At 35.4% G+C, this 16,391-nt stretch overlaps 1 protein-coding gene across 19 annotated transcripts in view; it reads left to right on the forward strand.

The window, feature by feature from the left end:
* MLIP (muscular LMNA interacting protein) overlaps positions 1 to 16,391 on the forward strand; it is a 245,069-nt gene that overhangs the window by 11,812 nt on the left and 216,866 nt on the right. For 9 of the 19 annotated variants that reach the window (XM_074333095.1, XM_019734761.2, XM_019734762.2 and 6 more), the window contains exon 1: positions 3,337 to 3,467. The exons of 1 other annotated variant lie outside the window; for it this stretch is intronic. In XM_074333095.1, the coding sequence (XP_074189196.1) occupies positions 3,405 to 3,467 (63 nt within the window). In that variant the 5' untranslated portion in view covers positions 3,337 to 3,404. Of the gene's footprint in view, positions 1 to 3,259; positions 3,468 to 16,391 lie in introns of those variants that run through there. 9 more of the 19 variants (XM_074333097.1, XM_074333103.1, XM_074333098.1 and 6 more) reach the window with 6 other exon arrangements.

Below are 16,391 nucleotides of genomic sequence, written 5' to 3' on the forward strand. Positions count from 1 at the left end.
TCACGTATAGCCCAGGGAAATAATGGCACTCACTTTTACTGAGAGCCTGCCTGATGCCAGACACTGGGTTAAGTTCTTTGCACCGTCACCATATTTAATTTTTGTAGTAGCATTAAGAGGTTGGTATCATGTCTTAATGGGGAAGGGAACTGAAACTGGGAGAATTAATTTGCTCAAAGTGACTGAACTAGAAAGTGGCAGAATCTGCAAATGAATCCAATTCTTCCTGCTTCCTAAGTTTGTTTATTTCTCCTTTAATAGTGTTTGAATAAGAGAATTGAACAATCAATATTATATTCATCTGTAGTATGATTCTGTTGGATAAATATGCATTTTATTTCTCGGTTGCCTACCAAAAGTCTTATAAATAATAATGTATCAAATGTCCTATGTCACATTCATTTGATATATTTCCATTCTGTCTCACAACCCTTCCTCTCCTCCCTTTCTCCTTCTTTGCTGTTTTCCTTTCTTGCCTCTCCCACCTGCCCTCTTTCCTTTATAAGAATTTATTTAGTCCTTTCTATGTTCTAAGTGCCTGAATAAAGTGATGAATAAAGCACCCTTATACTCTAATAGGAGAGATCAGCTACAAATAAACAGGTATGGGTAAACTTAAAATAGCGTGTGAAATAATCGAATGCGAGAGGTGATAGAGCTATGAAAGGAGAAAACAGCTAATTAATGGACGTAAGGTTTGCTAGTTTAGATGAGGTCTTTGGGGAAGACCGCGATGAAGTGAGAAGGGAGACACATAACTGTCTGGGAAGAGAGCCCTCCATTTAGAGAAGAAACATGTTTGCTGTGACTGACTGACAAACAGAAAGGTGACCAATGGGACTCAGTGCCTGATGTCTAACCAGCAAGTGGATGAGGGCCAGCTTTTGTGTGGGCATAATTTTACCCAAGAAAAGCTCCTGTCCTTAAAATGTATCTCCGTATATATGTAAACATGTCTCTGTAAAGGGATGGAGTGGATAGTATTCACCATAGAGTGCTGGTGCTATTTCCCCACTCTCTCTGTTATGCCTGTGAGGAAATTATTTATTCAGAGGCACTAAAGTGCACAGTGGTTAGGAGCTTGGGCTGGGGGACTTGAGTGACATCTATTAGTTGTATAACTGTGTCTTACTTCCTCAAGTCTAAAATGGGTGTATTAGTTTGCTATGGCTGTGGTAAGCAATACCATAGACTGGCTGATTTAAACCACAAAAATATATTTCCTCACAATTCTGGAGGCTAGAAGTCCAAGGTCAAGGTGTTGTCAGAGTTGGTTTCTCCTGAAGGTGTCTCTCCTTGGCTTGTAGATGGCCATCTTCCCCCTATGTCTTCACATGGTCTTACCTCCATGTGTATCTTCGTCCTAATCTCTTCTTATAAGGACACCAGTCCTATTGGATTGGGCCCACCCTAATGACCTCATTTTACCTTAATTACCTCTTTAAAGACCCTATCTTCAAATATAGTCTTATTCTGAGATATTGGGGGTTAGGATTTCAACATATGAATTTTTGAGGGATGTAATTCAGCCCATAACAATGGAGAAAATAATAGTATGTACCTTCTCTAGTGTTTCTGAGAATTGAGGTAACATAGAAAGGCTATTGAAGTGTGCTGTGTAAGAGTGTTATTATCCTACTTATATCCAGTCACACCTACATTGTGTTTGTAGAGGGAAGAAATGTAGAGATTGTAACTTTTAATTTTATTTTTAGTCTTATTTATTATTCAAAGAAAACCTGCCTGTACCCAGAATAATCTTCACCCATTATAGGTATTCAGTACGTGTTTGTTGAATTAAAACTCTCATCCCTCCCACTACCACTGCCCCTCGCTCCTGTTATCACTGTTATCGTCTCCTTCCCCAACCAGCTCTGCATCCCACCATTCCTCTACTGCTAAATGGATCCTGAATTTTACCTTCAGGCCTGAAACTAGCCATAACTGAGTTTTCTTTTGCAGGCATAGTGTGCTTTTATTTTTTTCTAGAGAGATTTTGTATTTCCACTCACGTACAATTTTGACTATTCCCTTGCTTTTCACACATACCAATCTTGCATACTGATAAACCTACAAGACTTCAATTTTCAAACTTGTTAGGGCAACAATTAGCGTGTATGATTCTCTTTCTGGAATTCAGAGTGGAGCCAGAGAGGGAAGCCCCTTACCCCCATGAGTCTAATACAGTGTCTCTGAATTCATTATCCTGAAGCAGGAATAGCTAGGTTTATTCCCTACTAAATGTTCACTTCTGAAACCCTCAGCCCTTCCTCATGGTACAGAATAAGCTCTAGAACAATCCTGCCTGGCAACAGAGAACCAGCTGTAACCACGCTAAAGGACAGAACTTCACAACACATTTCCTAAAATGTTTTCTCAAGAAGTAAAGGAAAAACTGATAGGAAATTTGAGTTAAGGTCAGAAACAGGTGTTAAAAGGACATTTTAAACAGGTTGAGCGATTAGGCCACCACAGTCTTAGCTGACTCTAAAAGCCATTTTTATTTTTTGTTGCATGCACATATCTGGTTTGCTGTAAAAAACAACAACAAACAAACAACAGTTAAATCCCATCAAATTACACAATTCATTTTCTTTAAAGCATGTGACAATTTCTAAAGAATTCTGAAAACATTTGTTCATTGGCAAAATGAATTTCATCTCCTGTCATAACTTTGTTCCCAGTTGAAAAGCCAGGATAATGAAGAACAAAATCAGTTTTTGTGAAGAGAAACACAATTTTATTTCACAGTGTTTCTAAACATCATTTGCCAACTTTTTATGGAACAAAATTGGAAGCACCCTTTGAATATATGTGTTGTGTGTCTTAATCATTTTAATTAGTTTTCCTTTGCGCTTTCCCTTTATGTATTTTGTAAAATTTTGAACTATACCATAAATGCAAAACTGCCTGGACTATAAGGACAAAAATTGCAATTTTGAAGAACAAGACTGGCTGACTCATATTTGCTATATGACTATCACATTTGTCCTTTTTGAACTGATTTATCAGTTTTATAGTCTCAAGTGTATTTTATTCTGCTGCAAAGGCTATTAATGAATTCTTTGATAGTGGTTGTTTGTCATACACGTCTTACATGGTTCAGGGAAACTGACCTGTTGGAATATTCTCCTGTTGAAGAGTTTGCTTTTATGTCTAGTGACATTTATCATTATCTAAGGCCAGCTGCCTGACTTCTCTTCAGTGCCCTGTTTATGGGGTTTGAACATCTATAAATGGAAACACTAGCTAACCAGAAATTATCGCCAGGGCTTTCTGATAGTGTCCTAGGGCTCTCACAACTTGGAATGTCCTGCAATATCTAGCATGTAAGCACGTCAAATCGTTTTCTAGACGAATCTGAATCTCTGTCTCTCTCTCTCTTTCTCTTGTTCCCTTTCAACATGGAATTTGAAAAGCATGGAAAAGGAAGCTTATTAAGTAAGAATTTAGAGGAGAAACGGACGGTAAGACTTGTGAGATTTAGCATAAACAGATTTATAACATAATTGTTAAAGTAAAAAAGCAGCTGTCACAGATTGAAAAAATTGTATTAGCCAGCATATATTTCCATGTTTTTCTGGTCAACAGCCTTGGAATTAATGAATTCCATAGGCTTTGCTAAAAACAATGTTATAAAGGTATTAAAACATTTTCATTTCTAGGATGTGGGCAAATTTGATTTAGTTAAATAATACGGTTTAACTCCATTTTTACAACCAGAATTGATTTATTTTGAGCCCTTATTGTGATTGCCTCAATGCTGGAAAATTATTTTATTTGTTGATATAAAGCCTTAGCAAGTGTCCCACGTCCAATTTCTCTCAGAGACACCAGGAATATGTGTCAAAAAAGATGTAAGTATTATAAAATATTTAATGTTTTATGGAATAAGTTAATAAACTTCTAATGTAAGGATAAAGTATACTCTCTAAAAAGTTATTACTTTTTTGCTATAAAAGTTATAAAAGTAACTTTACCTTGATGCTAAGAAATTAAATGTCAGTGAACTAGTGTGGTCAGCTATATTTGCTCAAACATAAAATATACTATGACCTTGAGTAAGAGGTGATGTTCATGGTTCACCTGATGGGTATAGGAGTCTAATTGTGTTTGTAAATTTACTGTGGTTATAGAGTTAATGTTAGACCAGGGCATGGCTAATTAATAAAAGTGCAAGTAGCAAAAAGTAAAACCATTTCGACTGTAAAATTGTGGTTTCTTAAACTCATGAGAATGCATTGTTCTGGACATCTAAAGTTGAGATTTATGCACTATTAATGATAATAATACTTGAATTATGAAAAAAAAAGAATCACATTGGGTTGAAAACTCCTAAAGTGTATTAACATTTTAAGGACTTGAAAAAATATGTTGGATAAAATACAATATTTTCTTAAAGGATTCAGGTCATAATTTTAAATGTCAACTGTGAACCTCTGTTCTACATGGGTGTCTAAACATGTAATGCCACAGAGTATTTTGCTTTTTGACTATTTTTAAAATCCATGCATTATTGTAGAACTAACCAGGGATTTTGAGTCAGAAAGGTCCGATTGAGAATTCTCAATTCACAGCTTCTGGATATAGGACTATGGAATTTTTTTCTGAGTCTCAGTTAACACACGTGTAAGATGGGGAATAGTAATACCTAATTTGAAGGCTGTTGCGAGATTTAAAAACTATAATGTATGTGAAAATAACAGGCTGAGCCTGTTATTTTCAAACTGCTTTGGCCTGATTTACTCTGAAAGTACCCAAATTTTTAATACCCAAAGTTTATGAGTATAGAACGGGAAAGCTGACACGTATTTCAAAGGAAAAGGAAAACTCAGATATGCTAACCATAAAGACTTGCTTAGTGGTAATGAAAGCTTTATGGAACCAAATAGAGTAAATAAATACACGAATAGAGTTGCTATGTATTAGTGTGAAATTTGACCTAGATCTTCCTGGCAATCTTTTACAGGAAGTTTTGCAAGTAAACATAGTGGACATGGGGCAAATGAAAAAAAGTAAAAATGATCTCTTATTATTTGAAGTGATTTGGTGTATAAATATTTCACTTTCTGGAAGGCCACACATTTTGCAAGCCCGACTCTACCTTGAACAGAGCTATCAATCCAGAAGTGAGAATCTCTCCTTAGAGAAAGTAGCTGTCACAAAATTCATGAACATTACTCTGGAGGAGAGGCCTAGGGCTAGCCTGTGACTAACTTCCAGAAGATTGCAGATCAGAAGGCGTGAGAACATCCAATCTGCTCTGAGAAGCGATGGTTCTTTGGGAGGGAGAGAGGGAACACATTTAAGTTTGGTATTTGGGGCAATTTCCTGTACAAGCAAATAGAACTGTATATGTAACTCAAACAACTTTCAGATATGGGAATTCTGATGACACTGTTCTCAAGAAAAGGTTGACTTATATTCAGTATCTCTATTTAGGAGAGCTGGATAATATAGACCTTTGAAAATTTCCAATAGACATCATTTTAGTTAAACACTTTGGCTGATTATGTGGCTAAACATCCTAAAACTTCAACTCATGGCGCATTGTATTCCGTTCTAATAACAATGTAATGTGATGTGATTGGCTATGTTGCTGAATGTAGTTTGAAGTGTATTTTTGTGGAGTTCTATAAGTTCTGAAAATTATTAAATTTATCATAAATAGTAAAGTTTGTAAACATGGTTTTTAAAAGGAGAAAATATTGTGCCTTTAAATATTTAAATATGCATATAATATTGTTGAGTTCCAATATGCATCCTGTTTAAAATTAAACATGTACTTCTCATAAAGATCTTAATCATGAATAATGTTATAGAATATATCACACAATTAAGAAATATGTATGGTGAGGTTTATTTGAAAAAAGTTTTCTAAGGTAACATCTACAGCAAATAAGTAAGACAATTAATAACTGGCAGATTTTTAAAATTTGTCAGTTCATTCTATCCAAAGATATAGACAAAAATAAAATAAGATTCTTTATTACAGATCTAATATGAATCTTATCTTACATGGACGAGTGAATTGCGACCCTTAGCAATTGACTTCTTTGCCCTGAATTTGGTGTTTTTTTGTGGTTAAAAGTAGATATCTGGGTGCTTAACAATTGAAGGTGCCTCTGTTATATCCATTCATCAATAGATATTTAGAAATAAAAAGTGTAATACTGAAATCCTCCAAAATATTCTCAGTTTACCAATGCTAATCTAAATTCCTCATAAATTGTTTGATATTATCCCAATTTTTCAAACATAAAAAAAGGAATCAATTAAGGAATTAGAAGGACATTTCTACCCCTTGAAAAATCAGCATATTAAACCGTGTTGAATATTTTTTTTAGCCATGCCTGATTCTGCAAAATCAGATTAGGCTAAAAGTAATTTTTGTGGGGGGTAGAGAAAGGGTGGGGGCTGTTTTGTAACAATACAGTTCAGTTTTGTTGGTTCCACGATAACTCGTGTTGGTGCTGAATAGATCTTTTGTATTTCCTTATCAGGCTTGAATAATCATTGTATCATGTGTTTCCCAAAATATGTTCCTTGGAACTCTGATTTTCCAAACTGCTGCATGAAAAGAGGTTCTGGTCTATTCTCAAGAATGTTCATGAAACACTATGTATGAAATTCACTATACAGTATATTTCCCCTTGGAGATTCATACTGTATTTTAACATACTGAAGGCTATGAGACACTTTGGAGGTTAATCTAGTGTTTCTTAGACTCCTTACCAATGTAAGGCATTTTAATGTGTGTATGCAATGATAGTGAATATTTTAAGCAGTGTTCTCTGGAACACACTTTAAAATGATGTGTCAACATATTAATTGTCTGCTTTTATTTGTGAGTTGCAGTTTAAGAATATTGACAAAGAACAAGACATTCAGGCTGGATGTTATTTATATCTATAACATGAAATTATTTCTGGAATAATTTAAAAAATAAGTACATTTTTATTTAGTATGTTTTAATAAATAAGTAAAATCAAGGCAAGAAAGTCTGACTACTCTCGAAACCTCTTTTTTTAGATTATTAAATTCATCAACAAAGAATTTTACTTACATTTATCTTCAACTGAAATTTCCTAATGAAAAGGAACAATTCATATATTAATATGGTAAAAATAATCATGCACTTCAGAGCATTCTGACATAATAATGGTTTCTTTCTCTAAGAGATGATAAGAACAAACTGCTCTCATGCATAAATCTTATCATTTCTATCATATTAACATAATATGTCTCGAGACAATTCTATCTTCCCAAGTAATAAATGTTCAATAAATTTCACAAAAATAATAATAACTAGGGTATTCATCCAACTTATTTTATATTGAGGCTTGGTAGATGCAAATCAACATAGTAGCCAATTTCTGAATGTCATAAATATTACTTTTTTGAGTAAAAGTAATTGTCTGAGTTTGACAAAGAAATTATGTCATCTGACAGTTTTTTTTTTAACAAGATGTATTTGTACCTCATGTTAGGAGCTGAAAACATATTTTAAATGAAAAATACTTTTTATATTTAAAATATTTTTAACTTATTTTTGAATTTGAGAGTGAAAGATTTATCCAATGATATGGAAATCTACATACACACACACACACACACACACACACACACACACACACACACAAATCTTCATTTCAGAAAAAAAGAATCATGCCACTTCTTTTTTAAGACTACAATGAAAAAAGAAAGAAATTGAAGAAACAACTGTGGGTAAAATGTAAAACTACAGAAAATTATGCATTTTAAAATTCTGTGGTAATTCATCATAAAGTAACTCATAGCTTCATTAATACAAATCAAATTAATAATTTACTAAGAAATTAACAAACAAAAAACATGATACTAGCACTTTGGTTATAATTCCTGATGTTATTATCTGATGACAAGTTTTGAGTTTGTTGGGAAGCAACTTCATAGATGCAATCTAGTGTCTACTAGGTAGAAACGTCCTCAGAAAAAACAAAATGAGTCTTTCAAATCAATACACATTTCTGAATGTGTTTTCAACAAGGCAGAGTACTAAGGGCTGCAGTAAAAGACATATGATAAAGTCTTGGCTATCGAGGAGATTATTATGTCTTGACTGTTTTTTAGTAGATTGTGAAATAATAATGGTAAGTTTTAGTGACTTGGACATATTCTAAATGTACAAAACATAACCATCCCAAATTCTTTTTTCTCACATTTCTCGCATAGATTCACATAGATAGCATGTCTATAATCATTCATCAGAGTGTCTTAACAATGAGGACAATTGTAAAACATTTTATGCAGTAACAGTATTTTTTTCCATCATAGTATTTACTATTAGAGGAGGTCATTGAGAGGACATAACTGCTGGTTGACCCATGAACTAGACCCTGGGCAATCAGAGGCTCCCCACCCCACTCCTGTCCTTGGAATATACATTCTGCCCACTGTTCCCACAGTGGGAACTGTTTCCAAGGACACAGCTTTGAGAGAGTAATGTGTTGTTGAGACCATCTGGATGACTGAAACCAGTTAAGGCCTCCATATACATTTTGGGGTTCTGGAGGCCGGCTGCGCAGATCTGCTTGGCTTGCTGTCGCCCAAGACAAGCCTCATATGTAAGTTCCCTAGCTAATTATTAAACCTACCTGGGGTGGTCTGCCTCTTCAGCCTCTCCTTGCTCTCCGTGTAAGGGGGCTAGTTTCAAATTTTACCTGAGAAGCTCCCAGTATTTTAAACCAATACCTACATATCTATTCATTTTTCTAATTGTGTCTAAACTGGAATCATTGGTTACAGGTACTCAGTAGCTGAAAAATAATTACATTGCTGATGTTTTTAATGTGTTACCTAGAGATTATTTTCAGTATGGCTTGAATGTTGTTTCTAATCTATATATAATTCCTGACAAGACCACATCATATAATAAAGTAAGTGGTACATTTAGGGTTGTAAATCTCTGGAGGCAAGGTGCTAGATCTATCTTTATATCATGATTGACTGCCCTGATCCTTAATGACCAAAATGAAGGAAAGATGAAAACAAACAAATGGTGACATTTCATTTTCTTTGGTATTTGATTATTTATTTCGGAAACGCCTTCCATTTCTCTGCTACTTGTAAGAGTGGACCAGTTCATCTTGCTATGTTCTGGATTTTCCTGATAAGGTTGCCTTGGATGTCCATTTTGTCTCAGTGATCATTTTGATGGTAGAAGATGTGAGTTCGTGTGTCCCTAAACTTTAGCTCCCCTCTGCTGCTGACTCACGTCATGGAAAATGGCAGGCACGTGGGCATCTGTAAGAATGCTGCTAGTCTCTCTAACATGTTTGTCATGCCTACTGTGCATTCTACACCTCTGGCTGGCACATCTCCCAGGATGGCCCTTTCATTATCAGTATATTTTGAATTCATTGTTCCCTTTTCTCCAGAGAGGGCCAGAGCTCTGTAATAAGTTGACATTTAAAATACTCTGTGGAAATCATTATTTTCAAAAACCAGATGGGCAGTAATGGACACAATTTTATGGTTAGTGCCTCAATAAGTATCCCTCAACTGGAAGACAAGTGGAAGAAATTCAGAACTAGGATTCTCTGAAGTTCCGAACTCAGTGTTACTTCTTAAGTTTTAGTAAGATTAATTAATTTATTCCTATTTCTAATGGAGATAAGAACTCTCTGAGAACTCAGTAAATCTGGATGGGGGATTGATGAGTCTGCACCAGGTATTAGAGAGTTCATTGAGTAAGGTAATGTTCTCTAAAGCACTGAGACATCCTTTAGGCACTATGAGTAATAAGAAGATTCTGTTTTTACCTCAGCTGAAGGTGTATAGTTGCAAAGAATAACCATGAATTCTGATCATTTGGCAGGTCAAAGTGAAAAACTAAATAATTGGTGTAAAATTAATTTTACATAAGAAATAATCCCACCCTAACTTCTTTTTTTTTAATTTATTTTTTAAATTTATTGGGGTGACAATTGTTAGTAAAATTACATAGATTTCAGATGTACAATTCTGTAATACATCATCTATAAATCCCATTGTGTGTTCACCACCCAGAGTCAGTTCTCCTTCCATCACCATATATTTGATCCCCCTTACCCTCATCTCCCACTCCCCACCCTAACTTCTTTCTGGCCTTCTCTCCATAGAGCCAGTAAGAAATTTTTAAAAATACCTGATGAAAAGCCTGTAGCATGAAATAAAAATATGAAAAAAGGAGGGAGGAGATGAGATGCCGCGATGATGGTAGACCATGGGGGTCAATGGGAAAGTACTAAGCAATGGGAATTGAAGTCTAAAGGGCACAACTGCAGAATGATGAGTTCTACATAATGCAGACTAATGAACTGCAGAATCAGGAGACTGGAAAAATGACGTGTTAGAGCAGGCAGGTGAGCACGTGCACGTGTTCTGAGTATCATCCTAACGTATCTATGAAAACGGAAACAAAGAACCTGTGCCTTTGAGGTGGTGTGTGTGTGTGTGTGGTGATGAGAACTTCTTCCAAAGAAGAGGCCTTCTATGTCTTCCTGATTGTCCATCTAGTGTGATAAAAAGCATGTTGTCTGTGAATTTAAGAGACCAGTACTGGTGTTAAAGTTGTGTTTATGTGGCCTTTTACAAATCACTGAACCTCTGGTTTCCTTATCTACAAAATGAAAGGTTGGGTTGGATTTGTAAAAATTTCTATACTGTTTAGAATTTTATAACTCTGTAGTAAGTGTTCTTTGGATGTGGACTTATTCAATTTTTCCCATACCAAGAAATGCCTGGTTATACAAACATTAGAAACCTTGAAGCAGGTTATATTTTTATGTCATCACTGACCAAATGTAAAATAAAAGTCCTTGTTATTAGATTAAACCTTCTTTGTCGTATAGAAAGTTCACAGTTCTGTAGTCATGAATTGAATTGCATATATTGTCTATATTTTCACTGAGAAGCAACAAAGTTTTGAGAATTGGCTCATGGTGAAAATTGTGGGATAGAGAAAGAAAGTAGCATGTAAGTGCCCTAATATTAATATCAAACTATTATCAAAAAACATTCCATTTTCTCATACTGTTACATAAAATAAAGTGGGTGGTATGTTCTCATTAGGAAGAACATTTTAGAAAATATAAGACGTGCTTTAAATGTTATTCTAATTTTTTTTTTTAAATTCTTACTCATTCCTTTTGTAGTTCTTAATGTGCCGTAGTCTATGATGTGCCTGACACAGATACCTTAGTCCCTTTGCAACTCTAATTTTAGTCCCTTTGGTCCCTTTGCATCGCTGAAGGCTGGGGGAAATGTGGACTGCACAGAAATGGCAAAATCCTAGCACATTTCTACCTTTCTTTTCCCTTTAAGAAAAATGAGGGCTGTGTTTATTAGAACCTGGGGAAGGGAGGTGAAAGTAAAGTGAAACTGATAAGGATTTCTACTTTATGGCTCAAATGAGGTTCTTGAAGCCATCCAGTCCTTTGAAAAACACTGCTGATTAAAGCAGTGTCTGCTGGTAATGTAAGTCTGAGATGTACTGTTTCAGTGGCTCTTTTGATACAGCTCTGTGTGGTGGTGAATAACAGAAGGGAGATGGATTGCAGGCTTTACTGAGCGGTGTTTTCACAGTGACATTTATAACACACTGACGTGCAGCGAAATATTTTCATTGTGGGAATTACAATTACTTACATATCTAGTTGTTCCTTTCCCAAGTACAGCTCCCCTCAGGGAATGACAAATAGACTGTTGTTTTAGTGATGTAATTACATTAGAGAGTTGTGGGTTTTATTTTGCTACATGATCTTCATAAATATAAGGAGATGGTTTTTTTTAAAATGGTGAGAGGATGTCTGTGGTTTAATTGCTGATCTTTCTCTTTAATTTATGACCTATAAAATTCTCTAGGGGCCTGTCATCAATTTTCTTCTCAGTTAATGTGTGTTGCCTTGCATGTGTGGCTTCTGGGGAAGACGTCACTCCCAGCTTGTTCTCCAAAATAGGCCTCATGCCCTTGTCAGAATATAGTGATTCAGAGACCACCCCATGCTTTTAAATACTAACTCGATGACGTTCATCTCAGGAGCAGGTGAGAGCTCATACGATTGCTTTCCTGAACCTGTGATAATGTCTCTGGGATATCATGTCCTAGTGGGGGACTGAAGAAGGAAAATGTCAGCATGAATTAATAAGCTTATCACAGAGTTCCTTCAGAATGTGTGAAGAAAATATGGGAAATAAATTTTTTTCATTTCTATTTTGTTTCTCCACTTGAGTTCAGCTTTCAGTCTGGGAATTGCCGCATGTTTTGATGTTCCATCTGCTTCTGCTCATCCACCCATCCATACATCCATCCATCGATCCATCCATCCATGTATCCTTCCCTCCCTCCTACAGGTCCTCCCTCCCTCCCTCCCTCCATCCCTCCATCCATTCTAGGAGTCCTCTTCTTGAAGCTTGTTGACCTCCTGGGTGCTGCTCCTCCTTTGCATAGAGTGTGGAAGGAGAGGGGGCAGTTGATCTTAGAGATTTACCTAGAAATTCACAATGTATTTTTTCATGCTGATTCCCTTCCCCTGCATATCTCTTATTATTGTGGGTATATTCTTTTAAATTCCTTTTCTTTCATTTTAATGGGTTTGAGAGAGGATATGAGAGAAACTCAGGTGTTCTATCAGCCACTTTGAACCAGAAGCCCCCCAATTTCTTTTTAAAGCTCTTCCTTAATGTTTTGTGTTTTCAGTAGGTGGTGAGTGTTGTGCAACGTCCTTATTCTTCATTGAGAGATACATGGTGTTATGTAGAACTGCTGCATAGGCTATGCCAAAAAATATTCTGAGCATTTAACAACAACAAAAACATGCCATTTCTAAAAGTTTGGAAATTGAAAATTAAGGAAGTTATAGTTTTGATGCTTCTTTGTGCCATAGTGATTTTGGTTGTTAAATGCAAGGACTCTGGGCTGAGGGTTCAAATCCAGGCTCTTGTGTGCTCAACCTGTATGAGCTAATGTTTCCTCATCTGTAAAATGGTATATGACTTGCCTTTCAGGGCTGTTATATGGACTGAAAATGAGGAAATATTTGAAAAGTGCCCATGCATAGTAAGTACTCAATAATCAGTAGTCATTAGAGTAACGAGAATCACAGTGGCACATAGGTAACTTCTTGTGTCTGGTGAAATCCTGGACTTGTGATTAGTATTTGTTCTCTTCAGACAGACCACACATGATTTCGAACTGACTGTTAGACCAGAGGCAATGCTTACTTTCCCAGTAGGAAGTGGGCCATCATCAAAACTTTGTTAAGTTTTAATTTTATGTCTGTCTTGTAAAGACTGACAGAGATTCAAAAATAAAAGTGTTGAAAATGTGCCTTTTCTGAAAGACGTTGTGGCCAAGTGCTAGTGAGAATAATTATATTACATGCATGTAAGTGCTGTGTAGAGATAGGAATAAATGGCTAAATTCTGAGTAGCAAATAATTAGAACCATACTTAATATGTGGCTCATACAATTAATAAAAGATTATACCCCGAACTGCTAGATTTATCAAGGTAGGATATTTGTAGGAGAGGAATAATATATGTAAGTAGAAGGCATCCTGGTACATGGCTGTATGTCTGTGTGTAAAACGTTCAAAAGAAGATCATAAATATGGTTAACAGCACTATCTGATTCAAAAAGTTTTAACTCCAAAAACTATTTATTCTCTTGAGGACATCATAATTAATGTCTCTTACCTTCCTGTAGCATTTTTCTTCCCTGCATGTAAGTTATTTTCCTGGGAAAGCAACGCTTCCAATAGTTAATTTTTTATTTAAGATTTAAAAAAATAAAACACATAGTTTCATATATATATGTAGATTTGTAAATTGATGCAACTTTTCTGTAGCATAATATGTATTGAGACCTTAGTTACTTACATACTTACTGGACAGGTAATTTTATTCTAGGGTTTTGGTTGAAGTGAAGAAATATACAAATATTTAGTTATAATGATGTTTATTACAATATTTTTAATAAAATAATTGTTTATAAAAGTAAAAATACTGGACACAGTAGGGGGAATTACTTATCTATCACATACAAGGAAATTTAACGGCAGTGGTATAGTAGGCAATATAATATACTCCATGTTTTCTATAAAAATATAGATATTATGCAAAGTGGAATGATTCTTTTATGGACCTTCCATGTTGGTAGAACATTAACATGCAAATCAGTGAATATATTTGTGCAGCACATCTCTTATTGCTAAAGCAGAGATTCTTAATAGTCCAAATAAAGGCAAAATTACCATGGGTTGAAATGCATTTTTCAGTTTTGCTCATATTTCAAATAGCTCACAGTGACTTGTTTCATAATAACCTCACATTTTTTATGATCCTGCTGAATTGATGAGATTCTGTCAGGGAAGAATGTAATGGAGGCTGATATTTGGTGCTTTATTCTTCACCTGAGAGCAAATTTATAGAAACCTTGAATGCTTTCATCCTTTTGCCTAAACAGCCTTGGGTCCCCAACAAACTGCAAATTCAAGGTTGGGACTTAACTGTCCTGGCACCTAGGGCTGTGTCTGATGTACTCTTATGGCAAGGGATACTTAATAAACCTTGCTTAAAATGCACGGGCATGACTTTTACCTGTTTCTGTGTATGTGTGCATGTGCGATGAACTTTATCTGAGTTGATAAGTGGCAGGGATCCCTAGCTAAGCCCAAACTGAATTCACTTTAAGGTTCAGCCACATCTGGAGAGCTGATAGTTTGGCATTTTCAAAGGATTGCTTTTAAGAGACATTGAAGAGTCTTCCAGTCAGAGACTCATCCCCAGGTCCCACAGGAAAAGACAGATAAAATACTTATGTTGTTTGTTCATAGAAAATGAGGGACCCTGAGAATGACAGGTTGCCTCCCCTCCTGATTGATTTCTAATTCAACCTCATCAGTTTTGCTTGTGAGTAAAAGTGGAAAGAGTTGTCTTCCACAGTCTTTGAACACTGTAAAGGGCACTAAAAGCCCACACGCTTGGTGCTGGCAGCTTTAACAGAGGTGTCAGCATCCTCAACACAGAGCCCTGGACACCTTGGGGATGCCATTAGCAGGCAGCCATGGCATTAGTGGCAGAACTGCAGAGTTTGGCATTGGCAGTAGCAAGCCAGAATGTGACAGGAGGGAAATGGCAGACTCTATATATACACCAAGGGTGCCAAAAAAATGTATACAAGTGGACACTTTGGTCAACGTTGCTCAAGCAGTAGTTCACCGTAATCAGAAGTGTCTGGGTGCTGACGGTAACCACTTTGAGCTCGTCTTAATTACGCAAGTCAAATGTGACTTGTAGTCACCTTTTGTTATTGGTACATATTGAACATTACAATTTTAATACAGTTTTCCTTTCTTAAAATGTGTATACCTTTTTTTCCCTGCATCCTCTGTGTATTGGCCAAAGTACTGGTTCATGGAGCAATGGAAGAATTTTAGAGGCTGTGGAATGTTCTCAGAGTTGGTAGAGGTACTACTAAACATACTATTTTTAATACCATTTTTAATGATTAATTTGACCTCAGTTTTGTTCTAAGAACAAATTATGTTTACAATTTCTGTATGAAAATTAAATACTACAAAAAGTTACATTTAGTATTAGATATTTTCAGATACCTAGAAAATCTTTCCCACTGGCAGTGATGATTAATGAGATATTTAAGAAATCAATAAAATCTGCATTGTCCTTTAAGGATTTTTATGTTTATTTTTGAGGAATTTATATTTGGCTTAGATTCTTTTTCTTATCCTACCAAATTTGAATGCTGAGCAGTAGATTCTTCTCTATCATACTCTGTAATAATAACTGTAGAGTATGGATGAGATAGAGCAGAGTACTTGAGATAGCTGGAATTTTTGTGCATTTGGTTTTGGTTTGTTTTTATCGTACTTGAGATGTAAAAGCAATAATTTTTTGGTTCCCCATTTTGACATTTTTCTAATGAGAATGTCTCTTTTTTACTGATGTTTTACTATTAATGAAGGGACAATGATTGGTGGTTTAATTCGGTATAAATAGTTTTACAAAGTATTTTAAATTGAATTTTTAATGTAATATAAGACTTGAAAACCAAATCTCTGTTGACCATTAGTTTAAGAAAAACTGAATAATTTTGCCTAAGTGATGATAATATTGATAATAGCTAGAGCATGTTCCACATTCCAAGAAGTAGGTGAAGCACTCATAATCTTTTTCCACATCTATTGATATGATCATATGATTGTTATCTTTCATTATGTTTATGTGGTGCATCATGTAAATTGATTTGTGGATATTGAACCAACCTTGCATCCCAGGAATGAATCCCACTTGATCATGGTGTATGATCTTTATAATGTATTGCTGAATTTGGTTTGCTAACATTTTGT

Source organism: Rhinolophus sinicus, linkage group LG05 (assembly GCF_036562045.2).
Source record: "Rhinolophus sinicus isolate RSC01 linkage group LG05, ASM3656204v1, whole genome shotgun sequence".
In the NCBI taxonomy this organism is placed as follows: domain Eukaryota; kingdom Metazoa; phylum Chordata; class Mammalia; order Chiroptera; family Rhinolophidae; genus Rhinolophus; species Rhinolophus sinicus.